The following is a 26,125-nucleotide window of genomic DNA, read 5'->3' as shown; positions in this document are numbered from 1 at the left end:
GAAAAACACTGCATTATTGTTGAAAGACAGGCATTTCAAATCCGCCGTGAATGTTAGGAATTACTGAAGGATGAACATGCTTTTGTGGAAGCCTTGTTAGTTTTCTTTGTATTTTTAAAAGCAAAATGTCGACACGAGGATTATCCATTAAGTGTGTTTGAGGAGAGAGGAGGAGCAGAGGGGAACTAAGCATGTTCTCACATTTTCCTTAAGATGATTAAATTTTTTTTTAATCTTTTCTGTGAACATTTTGCTATGCTCATCCCTCTTACAAACCAAATACACAACACGGGAAAAGACCAAATCCTACAGAAGATGGATTTTTTGGTAGGCTCCTTGGGTCCTGCCCTAGCAGCTCTGTTCAAGCCCAGCTCTGCTCCCTGTGTAGTCAGGACGGGACGGTTTCTGGTGGGACTGGGGGATGGACCAGGCTGCAAGACCCTGGCTGGGGCTGAAGGCATCTTCTGCAGCTTGGCTGCCTCCGCAGTTGCTTGTGAAGGCAAGTGGCCCTGTTCCCATGTGGAGCCCAACTCCGCTCCCTGGGTTGGGTCTGGTGGCAATTCCCTCTTTTCTGGCTCATTTTCTGCTCATTTAGTGAGAGCAACCTGCTCGCTGATGGGGCAATGAAGTGCCACGGGAGGCAAAGGAGGTGTGGGAGCACAGACATGGGGTGATGGGGGGCAGCACAGGTCCTACTCTTAGTAAAAGCTTGTGCTCCACGTAGCTTCCTTTCAAAGGGTTGCAAAAGTCAAATTATTATAAGGGCTTTTCCCCTTTAAATGGAAAAGCATCTACTGCATGTGAAATAAATAAGCACATGCCCCAGGTTTAACTGACTTGTACGAAAACCGCTTGTTTGGGCTCCACTTCCTTGGTATTTCTCATTGCTTGCTAAGCAACGAGAACCTCAACATCACAACAGCCACGTATGAAAAGAACAAAGATAAAAGAAAAGAAAAAAACAAAAACAAATAATCCAAATTCCTTCGTAACAGGAACACAAAAACAAACTGGAATCAAATCAGCAGCAAAGACCCTCCCAGCTTTTCTTTTCTAATTGACCTATGTGGCAGCTAGCCTTACGGAGCGGCAGCTGCATCTAAGACCATATGAGAATAATTACTGTTCCTTTACTGAAATCGTCTTGCATTTACAACGAATGTATTTTCCCATATCAGAAACTGCCTCTGAACTCTGATGCAGAAGAATTTAACCCCATCTGTTAAGCGTTAGCAGTAATTGCCAGCTATGCAGTTTATTACCCTCGGAAAACCTTACATAACAGGTCCTACACTTAAAAATAAATCTTTCTAAGTGAGTTTATGAGCTTATGGACTCATGCTGTCATAAACCTGCACGTATACCTGATGTTGAGTCTTTTGTAGCTTTAAAAGATAGGTATTGCCTAATTTATTGAAATATTACCTGGAGACCACAAATGAAGCCAAAAAAAGGCAGCAGCAGTTAACAGAATAACAATTATAATAAAAAATCTCTCACCCTATGTTACTTATGGGGTCCTGAATGTTTTTCAACATTGATATTAAAATCTGAAGGGTCTATGATATTCCTTTAGTAATCCACACAGATCCCAACATGTAAAGGATGCACAAGTTTCCACTGGAGGACTGCTGCCTCTCACCGCATTATCCTAGTGGGCCAGTAACAACTTTCTAGGAACCTGTTTTCAGCGGCCAGTTTTAATTTAATGACATCATAAATATAATGGTTCCATTTATCTTAAAAGCCTGCTGCCCACGTTGACAGCAGCACTCAGCTAGGGCAGGCAGACAGGGAGCAGCACCGCTGTGCCTCGCAGCCTCTGCAGGTCTTCTCCCTGACCCTACCATAACCATTGCCTGCGCTTGCCCTGTGAGCATTAAAATGCAAAAAAAACAATGGCCAAACCTACACATGTTTCAGAGAGGGCAGGGTTTGACCCCAAGGGTTCTGCAGCCCAAATAGTGCCCGTCTGCACTGGGCATGGTTGTGAACATCACACCAGTTCTGTTACTGGCCTGCATCATCTTCATTTTTCCCCACTGAGATGGAGGGCTGAGCACCTTTTATTCCTACAGGCACATGGCCTGCTATAGCTGCCCCTCTTCTGAAAAAACAAAAGGGAAGAGCGAGAATCTTCCCAGGGACATGCTGATGTGTTAGATGGGACTTACTGTCTACAAGAGACTCAGGTAGAACCAGTTCCTTAAAAAAATTATCAACAGTCCAGCAGAGACTACCCACCTTCCCATTACACCAAATGAGGAGCCTCTACACCTCTTTTTAAACCCTGGGACCTGTTCCCTCTCTTAATACACAGTCAAAGCAATAATGGCTGTGTTTATTTTGCAGTCAATGAGATTTAACACTCCAGTAAATCCTTTAACAAAGCCCTTCCTACAGAAAGAGGTGCTGACAGTTCAGATGGAAGACCTGTCCCAAGGTATTTCCATTCACTCTAATTAGCTTTGAGTTATTCCTTCTGTCCTCTGGAAAGCTACAGTGTACTGTTGGTATTAAGTACTTTCATCCTGAAAGTTAATTGAAAATATGTAAGTTAGGAGAATGTTTTCACTCCTATAAGTGAAAAAAGAAGAGTATTTAAGAGTGACATCCTCAGGTTTTTTGTTTTATCACACTGAGTCCAAAGCTCCGATAACTCTGTGTGAGCGGGTGCAAAGCAAAGCAGATGAGCTCTCCACTCACCTCCTCTGATTGATTTCTGCTTCATTGGTGGCATTCTTCCCCGGCCCCCAGCTGTGGCGACGGAAAGGTGACAGCGGCCGCATGGAGTTTCTCAGGACGGAGGAAGGAGTGGGCACATCAGTGATGCTGTCCAGTTCCTCGTCCTTCTCTCCCAAGCCGGCGGGCTCACCCTCTCCTCCCTCTGGGGCTGCCATGCTCGTGCAGCTCCCATCCAGGCTGCGCCTGTCCTTGGGCTGCATGAAGCTCACTGCAGGTGGGAAGGGAAGGGACGTGTCGCTGCCCAGGGACGAGTTCCTCTCCAAGGACATGGTGTCATCTGCGGAAGAACTGGAACTGGTGACATCACAAGCAGACTGCTCCTCCTCAGGCTGCTGCGGAGGGAAACACAAATTAAAATGAAGGTGAAGCTAAGGGAGTACAGTTAACACTTCAAATAAGCATCGTTTTTAATAAATGTAAGGAATATTTATATTTCACATGAGCCGAGAGATTTCTTAGTGGAGAGCATGAGGCGAAATCAGCAGTGACAGGAATGAGAGTTTTTGCTCTGGTTTCAAAAGAGGTTGAAACACGTCCCATGAGACCCCAGCTGCCATAACCCTGGGCTCGGCTCCTCTGCGTGCCTTTATCTCCGTGTTATCGCTCCTCATGCTGCACAGAGAATCCTGCCCTTGCCGTTTCTGGCTGAACCTGTTATCAGTTGGGGGCAGAAAGCTGCCAAAGATTTACCAGGTGTTAATGACAGAGAGTGATTAAGGGGGAAACGGGTCATGGGGACTCCTGCTGACCAAGGCCAGCTTCTCCCAGGTGACCCAGGACAGGTTTGCAGTTTTCAGCCACGAGAACTCAAAGGCAACACACTGCTCTGCTGCCCCGTGCAGTGCAAAAGGAACAATTATTCAGTAGCAGAAGCCAGACAAATGTAAAGGTTTAAATCCCTGTCCCCTGCTACTTTCCATTAAGCAAAAAGTTAATGCCAGGGTTTGCAGAGTTTTTTTTCAAATCCGACTGTAATTGAAAAATACTGTTCCACAGCATCAGCCCACAGCATTATAGGTCTTGGTTCATACTGCAATTTTTGGTTTAGTTTGTTCCAAAAGCCGTCAGTGGAACCCAAACTGGTTCTCTTTGGCAAAAGGCCACGTGCTGACAATACAGCCTAGAAAGAGCCTATGATTATTCTGTGTTCCCCGTGGCTAGGATAAAAAACACAAGCATGTATCTGACATCACCTTCAGTCCGAAATGGTGTCTGCCCCGAGGGACTGATGTGGGAAGTTTCAATTTATTCTCCTGCAGAGGCCTGCGCTGTATCATTTAAAATAATAATAGGCAGAACGATCTGTCGGATCATATATAATAGGCTATTCACCAAAGCCACAGCAGCTAATTGTCCTCAAATAGCACGCTCGGTGGTTCTCAGCAGAAGCTGAGCATTCAAGGAGCTGCAGTCTGTCAGCTCGCCTTTGGCAGAGGACAGCAGAACACAAATCCTGTTCTCGGAAGGTCGATGGACACCGCAACCCACGCGGGAGAGGATGAGCAGCATCCTTGCCTCCCGCTCCCATTGAGCCAAGCAGTGTGAAGGGCTCCAGACACTCTGAATTTTTATGGGTGTATGTTATAAGGCAAAAGCTTCCCGTTAAATCAAATAAAAAGACACCCAAGTGTTGCTAAAGTATTCCAATCAAGCATTTCACAGTGTAACGGGAAGCCCCGTTTCAGTTTTGGCTACCTTTTTATTCTTCTTCCAGTTTAACAGGTAGAGTTCCTAAGGTGGTTTCAATAAATGCTGCCACACTATTTCCCCTCATTCATCAAAAAGGAAAATAAAAAGTCAACATGCACAGCACAATAGCCGCTTTTAACACCCAATATTAAACAGCACAGTAAAAACACAGCCAAAGGCATTCCTTTCGTGGCAAGGAATGTCAAATATTAACCACGAATTTATGCAAATTATAGTACTATTTTACCATAACTTTAAAGTATTGGATTTGACACATATTTAAATAGAAAGTAGAGGTTAAAGCCAGGGAGAACTGAAATTCATGCCCTGTAAAGTTTTTGATTATGTTTGGCATTATTCAAGATAATCTGATATTTGTGTGAGTCAGGATGAGAGCTTACTGAATTGCTTAAATCCAGACAAATTAAGTAGTCATTATGTGGATAACACTCCTTCAGAGGAAGCAGTCTGCTTTGCTTTCCTGAGACGCAGGAAAATAGTGTTAGACATCAGGACAGCACAGCTGGAGGAGAGATGACCACACGCCAGCTGTGCAGTGGAAGATAGGACAGTTCGGGAGCATTAAATTTGGATCCTAATCTAGTGACAATAGCGCAGAACACCAAATCATACAGGGGAGCATTAGCTCCAGAGTTGAAAAAGGGAGTTTTTATTTCCCTGACAAGAAATACTGCTCCAGTTTAAAAGGCAGAACAAAAAATGCTTCTCTAGGGGGGAAGATTTAGGGTTTCTATTGTAAATTTAAGTTCAGAGAGAGATTTGAAAATGTGCAATATATTTAGTCCACTTCAAGTCTTACCCAGAGCATCCAACAGACCAGAGAACACAATAAACAGTTTCCTTGAACTTGTGGCCCATGTGTATTGCTGTAAACATTGTTCTTCCTTCACTTAAATGATCTGTGGGGTTTTTTGTTTGTTTCTTTTTCTTTGTTTTTGTTTTGTTTTAAACAAATGAAAATAGTTAATATGAAGGACCAGGACTCTGGAAAATGCCAAGTGTGGCTGACACATCTAAGAAACATCTATATCATAGCCACCCCTGCAAAAAATTAGTGAGCTGGCCAAGTGCCAGTAAATATACATTGCTGTTTAATCCTATCTGAGTAAGAAAATAGCTTGTTTGCAGAATGCAAACAGCTCTCTAATTTGTTCTTTTCCTACAGGAATAACAAAATGTTAAAAGAAATATTAATTTTCTTCAGGTTAGGCTTGCTGCATTGCACCTCAATGAATTCAACCTGTAATTATGACCACAATACTCGTGTCCTTGCAGACATGTGAATGGGCACTTTCTCTTCTTTCAGAAAACAGTACTTGGTGAGAACTAGTAAATAAATAAATAAATAAATAAACAGGAAAAAGTAAAAAGAGAGATTTTGAGAAAGAGCATAAATTCTTCCTGAATAGGGGTAAGAGAAATCAGTAAGATGGTAGGGGGGTGTAGGATAACTTCCTCAACTAAATCCATTCATCTGCAAGAGGTCTTGATAAGAGAAATTGAAATGTGCTTTCAATTATTTTCTTGATGACAACAAGCAGAAAGCTGAGAGATGAACTTACTCTGTCCCCTGATCTTCCATGTGACAAAGACATTAATGATGTTGTGGTATATAAAGGAGAATAAAAAAAAGACCTTGGCATCCTGAGCTTTATTTGGTGTACCATTACATTAAGGGAGACAACTTTTTCAGTTGGCTTGATACATAACCTAGCAGAATCATCTTTCATTCAGATCTGCTGTTGGTTCCAGGATGCCCAAAATTAACCTCTGTAGTGACATCCTATAAATTATTTATCACTGTGTTTATGATTTGGAGTGGAATAGCTTTCCCCAGCTGAAAGCGCCTCTGTCCAAATTTTAATTTCTGAGGATTTGGTTTTTGTTTCTGAGAGACAAACAGTAACTCCAAGAAAATAAATACGGAAGATTTATGGATTTGTATTTCCTTGATCAAACCAAAACAAAGGCAGAACCTAAATATTAAGTTGCAACCCTTTTCTTCGACAATGAGCTACAGGTCCCTGACTTCCCAAGGGCCTTGCATCTGAATCATTTCCCAAGGGGCGCATTTAGAAACTTCCTAGTAACGTTGAATTTCAGTGGCAGGTTAAAAGTTAAGATGAGCAAAGCGTATGGGCTACGCCCCAGGACGTTGCCAGATGATTGTGAGAAATGACCTTATGCAGCATTAATCATCCAAGAAGGGTGTTGCAAAGTCTGCCCAGACGGCTGGGTAGAGACAGAGAAGGAAGAGGAGGATGACGAGGACATGGGAATGAAGCACTGACGCAGAAAAAAAAATAAATAAAAGAAATTATTCTGCTGGAGCCTGAGACCTTACGTTGGAAGTGGTTTCTGGATTTCAGCGACAGCCTCTCAAGTCTGAAAAAACGAGCCAGGTTTTAATGCTAAAGGTATCTGAACCCGGGAGCTGATGTTATGCAGCTCAGCATGCACCATTCGGAGCGAAAAAAGGAGACAGCAAGTAGGAGGCTATGAAAGCCCCCACCTAACATCAGAGACACTCTAAGGCACATGCAGATTTCACGACTCCACAGACCCCAGTTCTTCACAGCCCTGGAACAGAACCAGGGCTTAAAGTCCATGAACTTCACGTTATTTTTATGGAAGCGTCCCAAAGAGCCTGGCTGCACAGTAGCTCATTCCTCCCCAATTTCTTTTAATGTATTAAACAGCTAAGAGAGAAGGAGCAGCTTGTAAAACAACAACAAAACTCTAATAGATGAAAGTTCAACTCTTGCTCCATACAAAGGGGAAACAAGAACAGGACCAGCAATACCACTAGCAGTCATGATACTGAAAGGCTTGAGATCCGCTTTTTGTTCATAAACAGATTCTCTCTTCCCAATTAAATAAGAAAATTGTAGTACTTTAGGGCTATAACGAATTGACTACAACTGACAAATGTATCTTATAGTACTTTGCAGAAGAAAGATTAAATCCAGCACTTATTTTAATGGTTATCAAAAATATTTGTAACCTCCATTTCCACCAGATGTGCTCAATAGCCTTGATAAAGGGCTAGGCTGAAATAAGGACCAAGCTCTGTACTTTAAACGAGTGTCCCTGGTCCTTATATAAATAATTGTAACTGTAGAAAAGAAGGGACACAGGGAATTGAGTTAGCCAGCAAAGCAGAGGCAGAAAAAAAAAAAAAAAGAAAAAAAAAAAGTGAGTAGGATTGTGATTAGCTTTGAATGACTTCCTAAACCAAACTTTTAAACCTTTTGAACTTTACCACTTCTAGACAAAGCCTGCAATCCACCAAATGATGAGAATAATGCAAGGGCTGCCAAATTAAGAAAAGGTTTCCCTTTCTGCAAAGAAAATTTCCTCACCCTGCCTTTTCTTCATTGGCAATTGAAGATCCACCTCCCCAGTACCTCCTCCTTTGCCCTGCGGCACTCCCACTACGTAGCACTACCTATTCGTTTTAACTTTTAATTTTTGCTTTGCGTATTTGGAGAGGCGATCTTTCCACATAAAAGAAAGGGAAAAAGCTAAAATTCTATATGTTATAAAAAGTACTGTGTTCTCACAGCACTATTCTCCCACGCATCCCCATACAACCATTAAATCAGACTCGAATGACAAAGTCTGCTGTTGTAATTCATTCTCCACAAGCGAATTGAAGACAGTCTTCTGCTCTGCCAAACAGCCTTATATTCTCAGAATCCAGGGTCCCCCAGCTCTTTGAGAGTAAGATGGGAAAGGGTGAGGCTGGTGAGCTCTATGCCCTACCACATGCATTAAGGATGACTTTACTGTTCATTCATAGCACATGAGATCACTTAGCCCAGGCTGTGGTGTTTCCCGTCCTGCTGGAAAATACTCAACATCATCTGATTTGATTTATCCACACAGAATTTTTTTTCATTATATATATTTCTCTGCAAGCAAAGCGTGAAACCCAGTCTGAAAATTTAGTTTTTCAGAGCAGGAACAGTGACTGCTCAAACAGGTAAGTCTGCTCTAGTTAAAGCCATACAGAACCCAAGCAGAAGTTTCCACGGAGCTGAAACCAATGTGGTGGATGCTCTAAGGAAGTTCATGTCCTCCTTCATTCTGCAGCATTTCCTGGGTGCATTAAACTATCCACTACAAGCAAGGTTTCTAAAAAGTAAAACCCAATTGCCCTCCAAGTATGTTTGGGCTGCTCTTTTGCAGATGGCAGAAGACCAACAGGCAACATTGAAGTGAGGCATCCTCTGCTCAGGAGGCTGATCCGTACCTCTGGTTTCGCCCACTCCTCCCTCCCCTTCTCATCCATGAGCAACACAAAGGGCACAGAGATGACTAAGGTTAGCAATGACTTCTGTTGTTGATTTTAAGCAAACTTGAAAACATTTTCCTTCTGCTTGCACGCAAAAAGGCATTAAAGGTATGTTACCCTGGCAACAAAACCATTCCCTGGAATTGGCCTTAAGTATTTAGAATGAGTGTTTCCTTCCTATTAAGGGAGTCACATTGAATTTACAGAAAAACACTGGTTCTTCTGCGAATTACTGTATATGATTCTGAAGGTGTCAGTGCAGAGTTCACGTCTGCTGGAGAAAAGCTCTTTGTTACATTAGTTAAAGATGGCTTTCATACAGTCTGTGCAGTCATTAATGAAGAAAATCCACTTTTTCAACTGTTTCCCTAACGTCTGATTTACTTTTGGACAGTCACAATTGCTTTCATCTTTTCAACATAAGGGGGCTGCACAGTTTTTGGAATTGTGCTGCAAGTAAATACATCCCTCGTGTTGTTGCAGCTGAAGAGGGGAGCAGATCCTTCCCATCCATTCCATTCCAGGATAATCACTTCCAGGTTTCTAAGTCACCAGCGAAACCAAGACAATTAAGAGCTTACAGTATGGCTTTACAGAATCAGGCCTCAGAACATTTTAAACCATATCCCAATCAGACTTTCCTACCTTTCCAAAGACAAGGTCTTCCATCCCATCACCAGGCAAGGGGAAGAGGTCAGACTCGCTCCCGGACTCTCTTTTAAGGACACCCTGTGATGAGGCACAGACGCTGCTCAGCCCATCCTCCAAGAAGTTCTCACATTCTAGGGAAGCAAAGCAGAAAGAGTTACAGTCTGATGTGTTCTGCAGCATCAAAATATCCAACCTGCATACACTCGGTAAATTCAAAGATTTAAAACAGAAAGCAGCTTTATAAATTGAGTTCGCTTCCTAAAAATCAGATGGTAAATTTATAAAGGATTTATAAATTTTTAAAAGCTTGGTATGCTTCATCAAAGTACGACACGCAAACAGCAATTCTACATTACACAGCCATCTGTGCTTTTAGTTTCAGGTGCCGATAAATATTCTATATATCAGGTACCCCCACACTGAGCATAACAGGATTATTTCCTTCCTATTGATTGCAGCAATTGCAAAATTAGATTCATATTCAGTTAATGTATAAATATAAGTCAACAATATTAACTTTCTTCCTCAATTAAAAACAATTAATTCCCTCTAACTTTTAAATGCCAAGGTATTTTTAAAATGCACATCAATCCAGTTACTTGGTTACCTCTACACTTCTCACTGAAAAAGCAATTGTATGACTTCTATGACAAGTTTTACTTTAAGACCTAAAAATCAAGCACTATTTAAAATTTCACAAGCTTTCATAGCTCCCAACATTTAAATCTAAGCATATTGAATCCCTTCCTTCTGTATAAAATGCTTCCAGCTGTTTGTAGCAGGGTGATTAGCAGCACAGAAATAACCACAGCCATCGAGAAAGGCCGTTCTTTCCAAAAGCTTTAACAGACATGTGTCTGCATCAATAACGTCTGTATATCATTTCATTTTTTTTTAGCCTTCAGGGAAAGGTATTAATGACAATTTTGGCAATAACCGTGCATTCTTTTCACCCAGCTAAAATTACTTGCTGATTATTGGTATATTTTAAAAAGAAAGGTGTTATTTTTCAACCTGCTGTAACTAAACAAGATAACTCCAAAACATGTTTAGCTCCCTGGAGAGGAACAAGGGCAATAAAATTTTGGTTGGCTCTTAAATTACAGTCGATAAACTCCATCCTTGGCTATGGCAGGCTTACACATCAACACAGGGTTGGGTAGGGTAGCTCAAAGCCACGTTTTTTCCTTCCCTACCCTTACCTGGCCTGAATCCAGAACTGTGCCTGACAGCAGCTATAAAACACCCCAGCCGATGGGAGCGAGTACATGGTCGGAGGAATAACGTTAAGCTAGCCCTGGTCTCTCGCAGAAGCTCCAGCTCACTTTAACTGTAATTATAATTCATCCCTAGATAAACAGCGGATTTCAGCTTAGGGGAAACAGGCTCAGTGTTTGTAAGCTCAGTGTTTGCCTGCGGGACAGGACATGGCTTCTCCATGGGACAGCACCGCATGAGCCTCCTGGTCCCCGTGGGACCACCCGATGCTGCTGGGAGGTGACTTTTTGGACCTGGGGCAGTCGGAGGGATGGAGGCAGCGTGGAGGTGCTGCCTCCAAGGGCACAGGGACGGTGAAGTCGGCTGGAAACCCCATCACCCCAGCGAGGAGTTTCCACGTCGGGGAGAACTGGAAAAGCACTTGTTGGAGGAGGCGTGAATGTTCCCCCGTCCTTTTCCCCGCTCAGTAAACCTGGAAAATCTGAACTGCTTTTCCATAATCGAGGGGAGAGAAGAAGGAGGGAAAAAAAAAAAAAAGAAAAAAAGGGAAAAGCAAAGAAGAGACAGAGTGGCTGTAAGGGAGCGGGCCAGGATGCGGCTGGCCGGCCAGCTGGCAGCCGGCAGAGCTTGTCCAAGCCCAGACTGAAAAACAAAGGGGCTCGAGCCACGTTCCAGTGGAAAATGAGCGGGGATGGTCCAGCTGCGCCAACGAACCGAGACCTCACCCAGCAGATAAATAACAAGTGGCAGCGAGAGGCTCTGCAGGAGCCACAGAGGGACAGCACGGGGTGGAAGAGGGCAGAGGGCAGGAGACAGCAGGGAGAGGACAAGGAGGAGCAGAGAGAGAGGGGGAACCCTCCATACCTCACTTCATCTGTGCTGAGACACTGATCTCCAAGCCTTGACTCTTCCCTCACCTTCCAGAGGATGTTTTTGGTTGTTCGGGGGGGATCTGTTTCTTTATTTTTATTTTCTCAGCTTGTTGGGTTCGTTCTGTTTGTTTTGAACCGCGCACACATTGCACAATGCTGAGCTCCATCCCTCAGTCGCTCCCACCCGTGACCTGCCAAGCCCCAGTGACAGCACTGTCATAACACTGGCACCCAAGGAACGGCTCCATCACACGTGCACCACCTGCTTGCTGCACACACATCACTTACAGAGCAACCATGCTCATCTGCTTCTCTCTGTGGAGATTCACACCAAAATAAAATGATGGTAACACACCTCTGCACGTGATACAGAAGAAAAAAAGTTGCACGGTAAAAAGCCCTAGGAAGAAACTTTCCAAACAATTCTTTTCCAAAGCCTCATGTTCTCCAAGATGGGGCGAGTCCCCTAATTGCATGCTGATAGATAGCTACGTAGCTACTAAACTCTTCAAGGCTTTTAGCTTCAAAAGTAGGAGCAGAAAATGTGAAGCTACAGTTCCTGAAGTTACTTTGCAAGATTTGAGGACTCTATCCTTACAAGCAATTTCTGCAGGTGAAAAAGATCTAATTCCTTATCAAGTTGTGTCCTTTTACATTAGCCACATTAGGAGAGCTGTTGGTTTTATCACATGCTGTCAGGTTTTTCCTTCCCCTCTCTACTTTCGCAGCATGAGAGCTCACTCAGGGCACAGCACTACAGTGGGACACGTGAGCATAACTCCATTATTTCTAGAATGCCAGGACTTGCAGAGCTGAGATTTCCCTGCTGCTGCAGGCAAGAGAGCACATTTCCCTCAGCATGTTAAAACCCTGCCTCACTGTGTTACAGACACGTATTACTGTAATTATTAATTAATATTTATGTATCGCTATTTGATTATATAATAAATATTACATTTCTGCAGTATAATATTGTATTAGATAATTAATAAGTATATAACTAATATTGATCCATGTGAATGGATGATTACAGTTTCAACAAGTCAAATGAGCTCATGTAATTTTGCAGCCAAATGGAGCGTGATAAGCTTAAAGCTTTAAAATATGGTATCTAGATGCAAGGGATGCAGGGAAGCAATTAGTAAAGAAGCAGCATGATGATATTGCAGGTTCTGTTGTAAAACACTTGTGAACCTATACTTCACAGGAAGTTTTTGCTTCTCTTTTTTTTGTTAAGAAAACAGAAGTGTTTATTTCACTTTGAAGAGAGCTAGAACTTCTACCTAGAATAAACCCCTCAGATTAGTCACCTACAACATCACTTCTTAGCCTATATTCTGAAAAGATTGGATTTGAATCACTTCAACAGTGATTATATCCTTATTTTTCTATCTCTTCAGATAAACTGAAGGTGATTCAGGTGAGATCCCTGCTTGTCATGACAACAAAGCAAGAAGTGCCTACTCCATGAAAAGTCCAAGCAAAGTCTCCATTCAGAGCCCAGATGAATTACTGTATTTGTTTTGAACATGCATAATTCAATGAAAGGAAATGCTTTTTTTTCTTATCTTGGACACGAACCCCTCTTTGAAACTTGCCAGACAAGATTTTCTGTCCCTGTGGAAGAGACAGAGAGCACCCGCCAGCACGCAGGGCTGGTGGGTAGGGTGTGGGAACGATGGCTCTGAACAGCCTTTCTGTTTCCTGAAGCCTGGAAATCATGGGAACTTTTAGGAAAGAAAAAAAAAGAAAAAAAAAAAGAAACAAAACAAAACAAAAATTGAGCCACTGATTTGGATCTAGAGAAGGATTGAGAGAATTCATATTTGACTTTTTTTTTCCCCTTTTATTGTACTACCATTTTGTCTAGAAAACAAAACAGTTTTCTCTATCACACATTTCTTTCAAGCTTATTAGAAGATTGAAACACTGAAATCCTTCAAGTGCACAATTACTTCAGAGGGTGACACACCACCCAGCTCACTACAAGTCAAGTGCTGCAGCCATGTGCTAACAATGACTCACGACAGATTCATTACACATTTTCTTTAGTTTACGTATTTTTCCCCGCTGAGGCTAGGATGACAAAAAAAAAAAAAGGCAGAAAAGGGGAGGAAAGCAAGCAAGGAGAGCCACAGGGCTGCTCTCCTGCCTGCGTGCTGGCCAAGAACACACAGCTTACCTGGAGACTCCCGTGTCCGCTTGCGCTCCAGCAGCGAAGAGTCGGGACATGGCTCCAGTGAGCACCAGCTTTCACGGTTTATCTGAAAAAAACAGAAACAGCAGATCAAAGAAAGGCCACTTTTGCTATCCTCTGTTAGCCTCTTCTGCGACTTAATTCTGCATTGACCAGCAGGTATATGGTTATGGCGTAATTTTGTCCCAGTAATAAAAACTTCAAAAGTAACTTTTTTTTTTTTTTTCTCATCACTAAACAAACCATTACAATATGCCAAAAGCTGTATTTCTCCGTGGAAAGTATGACTTCAAGTGGCTCCTGCTCAAGGCAGGAGTTCAGAGGGAGGATGAGCCAGCGTTTAAGCTACTAGCGGAGGACTTGAGAAACCTGGCTTCAATTCTCACTTCCATTTGCAGTGGGACTGCAGGCAAGATACTCCTCTGCCTTCTGCCTCAGTTCACTATCTAGGGGACAGCAATTTCTTGCCACCCATATTGCTGCAAAGTTAATTACCTTAAAGATAGCAAGGAGGTCTGACAGTGTAGAAATGAGGGCTATGGAAGTGTCCATGTCATGGTGAGAACCCGACGTGCTTTGGGTATTTGACTTCACTGCAATGACGACGGTGTCAGAAAACCCCGTTTTAACACTAAGCCCGGTCACATGGTGTATTTCAACATCAGCCTTATCATCGCACCCTGTCCCTCACCCTCTCTGTGACTTCCAGTCTTTCAGCAGGGATGACTGATCTGCTCTTGGCCTTCTTCCGCCATCTGCCTGTGCCTTACTCATCCTCACTTGGGTTGTTTTGTCCAATGTGTCGACTCCGAAGTTTGTTGGATTATCCACAACCCTTGGCTCACCCAGCATACAATTCCCATTGCTTTTGTCTGTAACTAGTAGAGTCGGTAGACCCCGTTGCTGTCTCTCCTTGTCTTTCTGCCTTTCCTGAACACAAATCTCACCCGGACCACCTCACCCAACCCCAAGGTTGTTTCCCCTCCCGCCTGGCCACTCCTTGCTTGCCTCCACACACACGATCCCACACGTTCTAGCTAAAAGAAAGCCACTGAAATGGATGACCTTGTCTTACTTTACATGACAAATGTTTCTCCTCCCCTCTCTCTGCCTTTCCTTTCCCCCATCTCTGTCAGACAGAGAATTTTTACTACGTATTTTTTGCCTCTAGCCCATTTCCAAATTTCCTCAGAGATCCTGCTCGGTTCTCGCAGGCCCTCGCCAGATTCTTATCCCTTTGATCTTCTCCTTTCTCAAAAATCCTTGACTCCCCTAGCCTTGACAGGACTCGCTGCTTATCTAAGGACCCCCATCCTTCCCCTTCAGCACTTCTCCACAGTGCGCCGCTTGCTGTGGTGGGCCTGGCTGCAGCCCCTGGCCTGTGTCAGGGGGGCTCCCGGCACCCCCGGCGCCCTCCCGCTCACCACACCACAAAGTCAGCACTCCCCTGAGACCCGTCAGCTAAAAAGTCAGCTGCACATTTTTCTTCCGTAGGTTTTGTCCTCCTCCATACTTGTGTGATGACAGAACGGGGTTGGAAGGGCCTTTGACAGGTCAGCTAGTCCCCTTGTGCTGCTCCAAGTCAGGCTCGGCTAAACCTGAGAGGTCTGAACGTGATGTGCCCCAAAAATCCTCCAGCAGCGAGGGTGCTGTGACCTCCCTGGCCAGCAGCTCCTGCTGGGGGAGGCAGGGAAGGAACAGAGCAGGTCTCAGAGGGAAAAAATGAGTCTCTCAGGAGAGCCAAAGACCTCATGTGGTACCGGAGTGAGGTCTCGAGGTGACCTCAGTGCACAGCCCTGGATGTCTCTCCCCACTTCCAGCCATTTTACAGACTGGTTTTCTTGGATGCGCACACACTGGTGGACACTTGCCACTAGCTGCTGCTTGCCTCTGCTCACTGAATCCTCATCTATATTCATCTAAGATCTTGTATGACCCTCCTGCACATACAAGATCCCACCCTTCAGAGTAGAGAAGCACTCTGAAGTTTGATGAAGGTTTTTGTAAGCAGATACTCAAAATAACAATTCCTTATTTTCCAAAGTGCCATGAAGGTGTTTAGCTCTAACTGCTGCATGGAGAGTGGGTCACACTTCTCCTTCTTTCAGTGCAAGAACCAGCCTGCTAGCAAGGCTGAGCAGTGCCTAACCTCAGCAACTGATCTTCACTACAGAGTTTATACATGCTTTTTACTCTTGGAAGAGCTGTAAAGTCAATAAATATCACATTATCACCATAAAGTCAATGAGAATCAGATTGATATTCTTTTCTCTTGAGCCAAAGCAGAATCTAGTTTGGAGCACATTATCTTACATCTAATTAAAGGCAAATCTAGAGGTTGAGTCTGAACACACATAGGAGGATAAATGCAAATTCGCTCAAGTCCACGCAAATGAAGGAATGACCCATCTCCTAAATAAAATCAAATTCTGCCTCCTTCGGACTGGCTTGCACCTAACTATCCTGAACACATTGAGCCTGATCTTCCTTATTCTTAAACCAATGTAGCTCCATGAAATCTATGGAAACTACTCCTGGATTATCCTGATATCCACTATTGGAAAATGATAACTAAGCACCCTGTTCAATAATCAGCAGAAAACAAGCAATGAATGAGAAGATTCAAGACTGTTTACAGCCCAGCAGTTGATTGGTGACAGAATAAATTAAATTAGGCTGAATTAACAGTATATTTTTCCTTTAATAGAACCAGTTGACTCATTCACTGAAAATGCATTATAGACACTGGCATTTTTTCAAAAAAGATTTGAATATTTTTCCCATTACCCAGCCAGCTCTATCCTCTGCCCTGTGACTTTGCCAAGTATTGAAAAAGTCTGCCTTTTTCTACAAAAAACGGTAAAAAGAAAGGAGCACTGAAGTTTAAGGTGCTGTTTCAGACGTACCTGATTATGTACAAAATAAAGTATTAAGAACTAAATATTTATCTCAGGAGCCCTAATTCAGGAATAATAATAATCGCCATCAAAACACAAACAAAGGAAACCACTACTATACACAAGCATTCCCTATGCCAAAAGGAGACCAGACAGGATTTGAGGGAGGTTTAGTGCAAGATCTCAGGAAACTGGGTGGTCCAGAGATACTGAAAACACAAACCCCACCATCCACTGCTGAAGACTGCTTGTATTCACTCGTGACTAGTGACCGGAGGTACAGGCATCACGGGTTGTAGAGAGAATTCCATAAAAGCATCAGAACACCAGGGCTGGGGAATACACCAGTGTGAAGTAAGAAGCAATGAGGTTGTTTTGGGATTTCACGGATGCATAGACAACATACATAACAAAACTATCCCTTCCTTTTTCCCTTAGCCTATGTCCCACTACGAGAAGCCTGACAACGGGACTGCAGGCTGACGGCCGCAGAAGACAATAAAAAAAAAATCATTTTCCTCCTTGCCCACACTGATTATAGCCCATCGCCTCTGGGCATCCCACATCGCTGCGGCGGGAGCAGAGAGGATGCGGCAGTGTTCAGATGGCAGAAGGGAACACGAAACAGTCCCTGGGAACAGAGCTTCAATATGCAGCTTTTGAAAAAATGCCAGGAGAGAACCGGCTATTTTTCCATGCTGAAGCCTGAATGTGTTTATCTGCAGCGCAGACACTGAATGAATCATGGAAGCACATCCCCAGGCACCAAAAAGTGAATCCCAAAAGATTTTCTGTTTGCCTGTGAAATGCTCACAGACTAAATGTCCAAAGAGGGCTTCAGGACACCAGCTGGAGCTGCAGGCAGCAGACGGCTTGGTTGTTCGTTCTGGGCACGCATGCCTGTATTTCCTGAATCGCAGAGCCACTCTTCCTGCAGACGTCTAATTTGAAACTTGCAGTGACTGAGTACAGAAGCCTCTTTGCATAAGAAAAGGACAGCGCTAGACAATCTGCGAGACAAACGGGGCCGCGATGTTCTCCATCATGTGGGAGCAATTAGTGACCACCAGCCCGTATTCCCTCAGCTGGAGCAGAGACCTTCCTCTGTAGCATCTCCCCCAGGCTCTTCCTTCCCTTCCCCCTGTGCACCCATCTGTCCCGGGGAGTTATTCTACCCCTTCCAGTCCTCCGCAGCGCCTGCCCACACAAACCAGGATCCGTTCCTCCTTCTCAGAAGACATTTCCAAGTTGCCTCTTTCTAATTTTGCTCAATTGGCTTTGGGGGCCAGCTGCTGTCTCCTACCAGGGATTGCCCCCATACAAGAGCATCCCTTCCGAGGAAGGCGCAGATTTCCCAAACAGCTACCTGCCAGCAGCACCAGCAGCTGCCAGGCCCTTCTATAACTCAAAAAATGTAGGACGGGAGATAACCACGGAAAAGTCCTCCCTCTGGTTTTATTTGAACTCTTCTGATAGCACTTCGCTTCCATTGCACAATAACAGGAACACATTGACCTCTCAGGAAATCTTCCCCTGCTTTAAAAGTTTGCACTTGACGGCCTCGCTGGTAGCAATATAAATCAACGTGAAGCATCTCACAGCAGAAGAAACCACATGACTTTAACTTTCATTTCCTAGCAAATCTCCAGAGATGAATCTTACTTCCATATTGTTTTAACTTTGCCCTAATTGTACAAGTTTCCATTTCTTTTTTTTTTTTTTTCCCCCAGCTCCCATACTAAGGTCTATCTCGTAGCTAAAACCAGACACCACTGCACAAAGGAAAATATTCAGTATAGCAATTTTAGCTTGCTTGGTGTACCATTAAGTACTTATGCACCATACTGAGCTGTAACTGACACTAGGAAAGATTTGAAATACCCCCAGAAGGACAAAAATAGCAGAAAACAAGCTTCTTTAATTGCAATTATAGCTAATTTGTCTCATAATCTGAAATTTTACAATTATTTTCAAAAAAAACCTGATGTGAATCTTCTTAACTGATGTGTAACTCTTCTTTAGGAACTACCTGCTCCTAAAAAATTCCCATAGGATACTGTTTTCACTGAAGAAATTTGTAGACATTACTGGAATTCAAAGTTTATTCTGACAAACTTTTAACTTTACAGTTCTATTAATGATGGAATCATCTGGTTGTTGCCTTTAATACCTGAACTAGAAATTAAAGTTAATTTCATCTCCTTCACGAAAAACACCTTTCAAGAACCTCCAAACTTCTTTGAAAAGAAGCGTGAGGGCTGGGGCACCTAGGCAAGGATTTCCACCATCCTCCTTCAGCAGCCACTGATGGAAACAAACTCCACCTCTACAAAACTCATGAGCAAAAACTCAAAAGCAATGCTTTGAAAGCCACCTTAACAGATAATATTGAGACATACCACTTTACTTACAAATTCCAGATTTTTTGGAAGGTTTTCTTTTATTTATTTATTTATTTGTCATCTTCCCCTGTATTTTCTTGCCTTAAGCTTTTGGGGAAGGTTTTATAATGTGGATGAGGAAAGCAGAGACCATTCTCCAGTATGTCAAAAGGGACAAAGTGACAACACTTGCAATCCTGCTGTGATTTCTATAGAGATTTACCATCCAACACTGTGAATACGCTGCATCAAACCTTCTAGCCCTTCAGAAAACCAGCACTGATGACCCCCCATCAGGACAACAATTTGTCAAGGAGCTCCAAAGTGACCTTGCTCACTGCAACAAGTGTGCAGTGCTGTAGAGGACTGCGCTAAAGGAAGAGGCTCCTCCAACCACAGGACATTTTAAATGGCTGAATAAATTAGCACATTGTGGTGTAAGAGCAATGCTGAATTCCTAGAGTGCACTTTTCTCCCTGGCACCGTCCCAAACGGGGAAGTGTCTGCCCCAGGAAGGTTTTCCAGCCTTTGGCGCTGGGGGATCTTCCCACAGCAGCAGAATGAGTCCTGTTAATAACAAGCTTTAATTAAGCTTTGAAAATAACAGCAATGGCTTTGCATAAAGCAAAACAAAACAAAACCCACAAACACAACTCCTGACTAAAATGGGAGCAAAATTCACATGAATGTGTATCTGCCCAGGATGAAAACACATCCATTTCATCCCAGTTATCTTCCCTATTCTGATTGCACACAAGGCACAAACAGATAAACCCAAGGTTTTCCACATCATCGTAAATATACGTCTCTCCTGCTGGCTCTTCAGTAACAAAACCACTGTGGATAGATTCTGTTTTCAGGATTAAAGTTCAGATTTATTTTAGGGCTGAAAAGTTTGATGAGATGCTGCATAGCCACCATCCAAGCTCCAGACCTCAGCTCCAGACCTCAAATAAGGAAAGAACTTATCAAATAATCAAAAACATAAACTGTTGAGGAAAAAAATAAAAATGCTTTGCAGGTATGACAACAAACAATGGAAGAAACCTTAGCCTCAGGTAATTTGGGGATGTTCTCCACATACTATGAGCTCAGAATGCTGCTAACTGTACTTTGCCTTACGTGTTTGTGCAGATCTTTAGTTGCCAGAGAAGCCCTGTAAGGAGGAAGCAGAAAAATGGATGGAAAATGCCACCCTCCTTAATTTCAAAATATCCTGATTATTTTTTAGAACACTGGGTTGATTTTAATTTCACCAATAATGTTACGTGCCCTAACTGGAAGCTGAATGAGATCTGCTAGTCTGAAGAGCAGCTAAATCAAACCTTGTTTTCCCCAGTTAGGAAAAAAACTTTACACCTTCCAGCTCCCAATTACAGTTTGAGCATTCATCTATAAAGCTGAAATGTTGATACAGTCAATGAACAACTAAAAAAAATATTTCCAGTTGTAGTTGCTCAGTCTCCCTTTTTCAAAACAAGCCCACTTCTTATCTTCTAACCGAGAAGAACGAACTGATCATCGAAATTTGAACATGTCTCTAACTGTGCGTGTATTTGCAAGGTGCCAGCTCCTGGGGTATCTGTGTTCTGTCCCTTGACAGTTATATTTGCGGTAGCAGGCACAACATTAAAAAATGAGACAGGACTGCCAACTCACACACGGGCACATTGCGACTTCCCATTTTGGGTCTTGGTACAGTGTAGTGCAGACTGCTTTACCCTGCGCAGTGCTGCTTAGAGCTCAATGAATCATTCAGACAAACAGATATCCCACTTGACCCACACCTTCTCCTTCCTCTGCTACGAGCTCAGCAGGAAGATGATGTGAAATTTCTGCGCCATGTCTGCATCAAACAGGGTTCCCTGTACAGTGGCAAAAGCCACTGTGGTTGGTAACCAAGCACATCACATTTACCCTGATGCAGCAGCAAAAAGAGCTACAGCACAGATGAAGTCCTACCTCCAACAATGAGCTAGGATGCAGCTTTACCCTCTGACTTTTGCTTTTATATGCGGGGAGGAGGAGGAAACCATGTTAAAGTAAAAAATAACTGTGTGCATCAGCCCCCAGAATTGCTGAGGTTTTTTACGTAACTTCACAAACCACTTCTTCAGGCACAATCTAAACATGGAAAATTTTAGCCCCAGCACAGCGATACCTCAGAAGACATGTGCATCACAAAGTAGTCGGTAGGAACCAAAAGTCTTCTGCAACTTTATCTGAGAACAGTTGCAATCAATGCAAATAAAATACCATCTATAAACACATGGCAGCCGAAATGACAGATGATCTTCTTTGTTCACAACTTGTTCCAGTTGCTTTCTCCACCAGCTGTTTTTCTTTCCTATATCATGATTACTGAGTTCCCCATCTTAAAATGAAGCAAAGAACGTATTCACCTATGACCCAAAGAAAAGACACCTTGTACAAGTCAGTCACTGACCAAACTGAAAGCTGCTGGGTGCTTAGCAGGTTTCTTGTTGCAACTTCATTCAGACCAAATATTATTCCTGGATCCTATTTGGTTCTGTTGTATGGATGTTTATTTGCTATTCAATATTTAACGCCTAAGAAACCCTCTTACATACTAAAATATAGTGACCTGCATAAGGTACAGTTTTATTTCAATATTTTAATTAAAAACAAAACCAACCAGCCAACAAACAAAAAATCCCAACAAAAAAAAACCAGCTCGCTTGTTAAGGGTCTGATCCAGCTCCCATTAACGTCAAGAGATGATCTGCCACTGACGCAGTCTAGTGCTGGCTTAGATCCCTGGATCATCAAAATTTAATTTAATCTACTGGCTATGTTATAGAAACCAGCTAAAGCATCAGGACTGACTGAATATCAAGACTAAGCTGCTTATAACATAGCTGTCACTAGCACCCTCCTATTTTAAACATTTGCACTCTTTACAGCCCATGTTGGGAGCAGCACTGCGTGCACACATGCACACATATATGGACACTGAGTCACTTGCAGGAACAGACAGTATAACCCACAGTTTTGAAACTCAATTAGGAAAATACTAGTGGGAACTAACGAGAGCCATACTTTGTTATAAAATCTAAGCTTTGCTGAACAAAAACTAATTTAGGGAACTGATGACATCAGAAATACTGAAGTCAGATAATTACAGTGAGTTACATTTCAACCCAGGCATCCAGATATTCTTTATGAATTAAAAAAAAAAAAAAAAGGTTTTGCTTTTTACATTAGCAACCAAGGTTGTCAGAGGTACCAGTTCTTTTCCCAAGTACCATTAAACAGACATTTCACACAAGCAGTGTGTGTACAGTATGTCTGTGTTTTTTTAATGACTCATGGGGTCACCTGGAGATTGAAACCCATGGGATTCAATCTGCAACTAACATCATTTAGATAAAAGTCCAAAAAATACTCAACAAGATTAAATTGATACAAAAAACAGGTTATGGTTATTTTTGCTTGGTGTCACACAAAAAAGGACACATTCAATGAAAGAAAAAAAAAAAGCAAAAACCAAAAGCAAAACCTAAATGAACACTTTCATTCCTAAACACTGCAAGTTAACCTAACAAGTGTTTGGTTAATTTTAGTGCACATGAAGTAGAACCAGAATCATCTGAAAATAAAAATATTTGCCATCTTCGAGGTTTTTGTCTCAACCTTGACACAAAGCCATGAAGCGAAAACCATAAAAAAGGAAGTCCCACAATCATGCAGAAACCCACCGGCTCTGCTAAGAAAAGAAAACAGAGAGAGAAAGAGAGGGGGAAAGGAAATGCTCATCCAGGAGTTAAGATATCTCAGGCTGTCTGTGTTTTGCAGTCCCTCTGGCTGCTTTCCGATTTCCATCCACTTTGCCAGGAAACTGCTGAAGCTCCACAAAGCTGTTAGGGAGACAGGACATTCCCAGACTGCCACTGTGCCATTTGGTGGAGCACATGCTAATTTTAGATTAGAGGAACGCTGGGGCAATTAGCCAAGGTCTTGGTCTGACCAATCTTCAGTCAAATTTCCCACCCAAACAGTAAGATCAACAGCTACACCCTTCAAATATAAACAAAAGCCAGAGGCAAAGGAGGATCTGCCACGCTGTTTTTTTGGCAGAATACATTGAGGGGGTGACATGACAGGACATTTCAACCCCAAAAGCGACCACTGGAAATGAAAAGCCTTGACTGAAAGGCACAGAAAAACACCTACGATGCGTGAAGTTTACAAATCGTGATGCGAGTGCTTAGGGGCAGCAGACAGGGGGACAGGGAAGATGGCCAGAGAGTGCTCTCCAGAAGCGTGCTTGCATGCCGCAGTGGATCATTTGCTTACGAGATAATATCGAGGCACTTCATGCCAAGTGTCACCACAAACCCGTCCGCATCCCGAAGGGTGCGAGCCCTTCCACCTGATCCCTCTCCCCACAGCACCCAGCTCGGGGCTCCGCGGGCCGCGCTCGGGGAGGGAACAAGTTAACAGACATAAACAAGCACCATACCTTTAGCAACACCACATCTACAGTCCTGTCCACCTTGGAAATGTCGCACAGGCTGTACCGCCTCTTGTGGCGTTCGTACATTTTGTCCACACGGCTGCGAGCAGAGGCGAAGCAGAGCCCACCATGAACTCCAGAGTGACCGCGGTGCTGCGCGCTCCCGACCGCTCGCACGCGTGCTCGGAGGAGTCCCCGCGTCTCCTCGCCCTCCGAAGCACGCCTGCCTGTCCGAGCCTCTTAACAGGAAAACGAAAATCCCAGAGCTGCGGCCGGCTGATAAAGTCTTCTTGGAACAGATTTGCTTATGCAGGCGACGCAGGAACTTATAGCAAACAAAAGGTACTTCGAGAGAGCTTTCTACGTATATGATTGCTATTATTTTTTTGTAGCTGCTAAGAATGGTATCAGCCTTCCTGTTATATTAATAATGAAAAGTTTTCCAGGCAACTTGGATATCCAAAAAGCACCAGAATGAAAATCCTGACAGAGAAAAAGAACAAAAGCCAGACGGGTGCAACAGGGACGCTCCGAGAGGGGAAAGCAGAAGGTAGGCTCAGCCACGACGTGTCTGATTCAGAAGAAAAAAAAAAAAAAAAAAGGAAGAAAAAAAAAAGGCGATCACCGTATCCAAAGTAAATACTGTCACCAACGTGATCTCTCTTTCAGCGCACAAGGACGTGAAAGAAAGAATAAAAAAGGTACTTTCCTCTTTTTGAGCCAGTCTACCGTTCACCAGAGAGGAGGGCTCGGTTTTGCGTTAAGTTTAAATTTCTAATGACAGCACAGGGCAAAAGGAAAGAAAATAATGAAATAAAGCCACTCCCCTCCTGGTTTGAGCTGGACGTCACTACTTGCCTTTTTAGTACTGCACCAGTGTTCTCCCAGCTTTGAAAATTTCTTTGCAGTTTTGGGAACATGATTCATCTCTTCAGAGAGAGAGGAAAAAAAAAAAAAAGGAGGGAGGTGGGGAAGAAAAAGCAGCAGTTTTCCTTCAGCAGCTTCTTCCACCACGAGCTTCAGGCTCTCGGTGTGTTTGCTTGGTCCAAAGAGACTGAGAAGCAAAGGTACGTGTTTTCGGGGAGGAGAGGAGAGGGAGAATGACTGCTCTTCCCTCTCCCCTGGGGCCAGGTGAATGACAGACAGACAACTTCAGGCTCGGCGCTTCCCCAAAACAGGAATGGAAACTTATGATTCAATCAGTGCACACACACACACACACACACCAAGAAAAAAAAAAGGAAATCAGACATTTACATTTTTGCTTCTAAATGTTTGCAGCACTAAGACAAGCACTAGATTTCAGTACCTCACTCTCATAAGAAATACAATTTTCTCTCATTTATTCTAATCTGAAAGGCTGAGCTTTTTTTTTTCTTTAAAACAAAAAAAACCACAGTTTTCTCAGTCTTTCTAATGCCGAGCAAGGCAGCGAGTCTCTCCCCATCTCTCAATAGCTCATTCACATCATCTGGGCCCTGCGTGCACGCTGCCACATGGTTTCCTGTTTTCAAACTGCCCCCTCGCAGCCCCCTCCGCTTTCCACCCCACCCTGACCTCTCCAGGGAGAAAATCTTTCCATACTTCCCTGGCTTTAGACATTCTCTCATTCACCGATTCAGAAGAGAATGGGGGTAGTTAAAAAAAATTAAAAAAAAAAAAAGAGGAAAGAGAAAAAGAGAAAAGAAAAGGGGAAGAGGGGGGTGCTCTGTGGTTGGATTTGAGTGCAGGAGTTTGCACTGAGCAAACGCTGCTTGTTTGGGGCAGAAAGCTGGAAATGCAGGAATCGTTAAACCTGTGCCACAAAGCAGGTGACAAAGACATCAGAAACGGCGTTATCAAGCCACCATTTAATTGCAGATCTCAAAAAGCCACCCTAATCAACGCCTGGGGAGCACCTTCTGCGCTCATGAAGCTTCGTTAGGGGCTGCTGAGTGTTTTCATCCAGCCCCTCAGGGAACGGCCCCAGGCCATGCAAGGCACTCTACAACCGCCGCCTCAAACTCTGGCAGAGGTGCCACAGCTCCTCATCCTCCCGACAGATAAAAATGAGGCTTTGGCATGGCAATGCAAGGAAATTTTTCCCAAGGAGGCCTAAACCTAGAAATCCCATTGCACTGGAGCTCCTCTCTTTCGGTCGCCACCCAGTCACCCGCCCATGTCACCAGCAGCCAGCCCACGCGTAACTCAGGAGCTGGCACACGGACGCGCCTCTGGTAGAGGGCTGAGGAGGAGCAAGAGTTCACAGAAACGGTCAGCACCGTTTTGAGCTACGCTGGTTCTGACCAGCGTAGATCTAGCAGGCTCAGGAAGCAAGCTGAGGAGGGAGTTCGTTTCCTCAGCCAGCTCGGTGCGGTGGGGAGGTGACCAGCCACCACCCGCTGGGCACCGCGCCGTGAGGAGGTCCTCAGGGGCTGGAGAAGGCTGGGGGCTCCCAGCAGGTCACCTCCTCCCCATGAAGGGCTCTTACCTAGTCAACGCGAGGCATCCCGCCCCAATTTCGTGAGGCTCCAGGCTCTCCCTCACAACCCAAAGCTTCATCTCTACCACACTGAACTGGGAGGATCTCCTCTCTAAGCCTCTCCTACAGCAACAACCCCCAGCTCGAGCGCTCCGCCGCTGACTCTGTTCTCCTCAGGAAGGAGCAGAGCTTCTGCTTTCAGTATTAGGACACACGAAA

The 26,125-nt window shown here is 43.7% G+C and overlaps 1 protein-coding gene across 19 annotated transcripts in view; it reads right to left on the bottom strand.

Moving 5' to 3' along the window:
* AKAP13 (A-kinase anchoring protein 13) overlaps window positions 1–26,125 on the bottom strand; it is a 216,912-nt gene that overhangs the window by 51,973 nt on the left and 138,814 nt on the right. For 15 of the 19 annotated variants that reach the window (XM_068696270.1, XM_068696269.1, XM_068696267.1 and 12 more), the window contains 3 exons: window positions 13,676–13,757; window positions 9,398–9,534; window positions 2,707–3,077 (listed from right to left, as the gene is read on the bottom strand). In XM_068696270.1, coding sequence (XP_068552371.1) covers window positions 2,707–3,077; window positions 9,398–9,534; window positions 13,676–13,757 — 590 coding nt within the window. Of the gene's footprint in view, window positions 1–2,706; window positions 3,078–9,397; window positions 9,535–13,675; window positions 13,758–14,185; window positions 14,258–23,451; window positions 24,300–25,915; window positions 26,071–26,125 lie in introns of those variants that run through there. The other 4 variants (XM_068696284.1, XM_068696281.1, XM_068696286.1 and 1 more) reach the window with 4 other exon arrangements.

This window comes from Anas acuta, chromosome 12 (assembly GCF_963932015.1).
Source record: "Anas acuta chromosome 12, bAnaAcu1.1, whole genome shotgun sequence".
Lineage (NCBI taxonomy): Eukaryota > Metazoa > Chordata > Aves > Anseriformes > Anatidae > Anas > Anas acuta.
The sequence above is the reverse complement of the archived record's forward strand: the minus strand, read 5'-3'. Positions and strand labels throughout refer to the sequence as shown.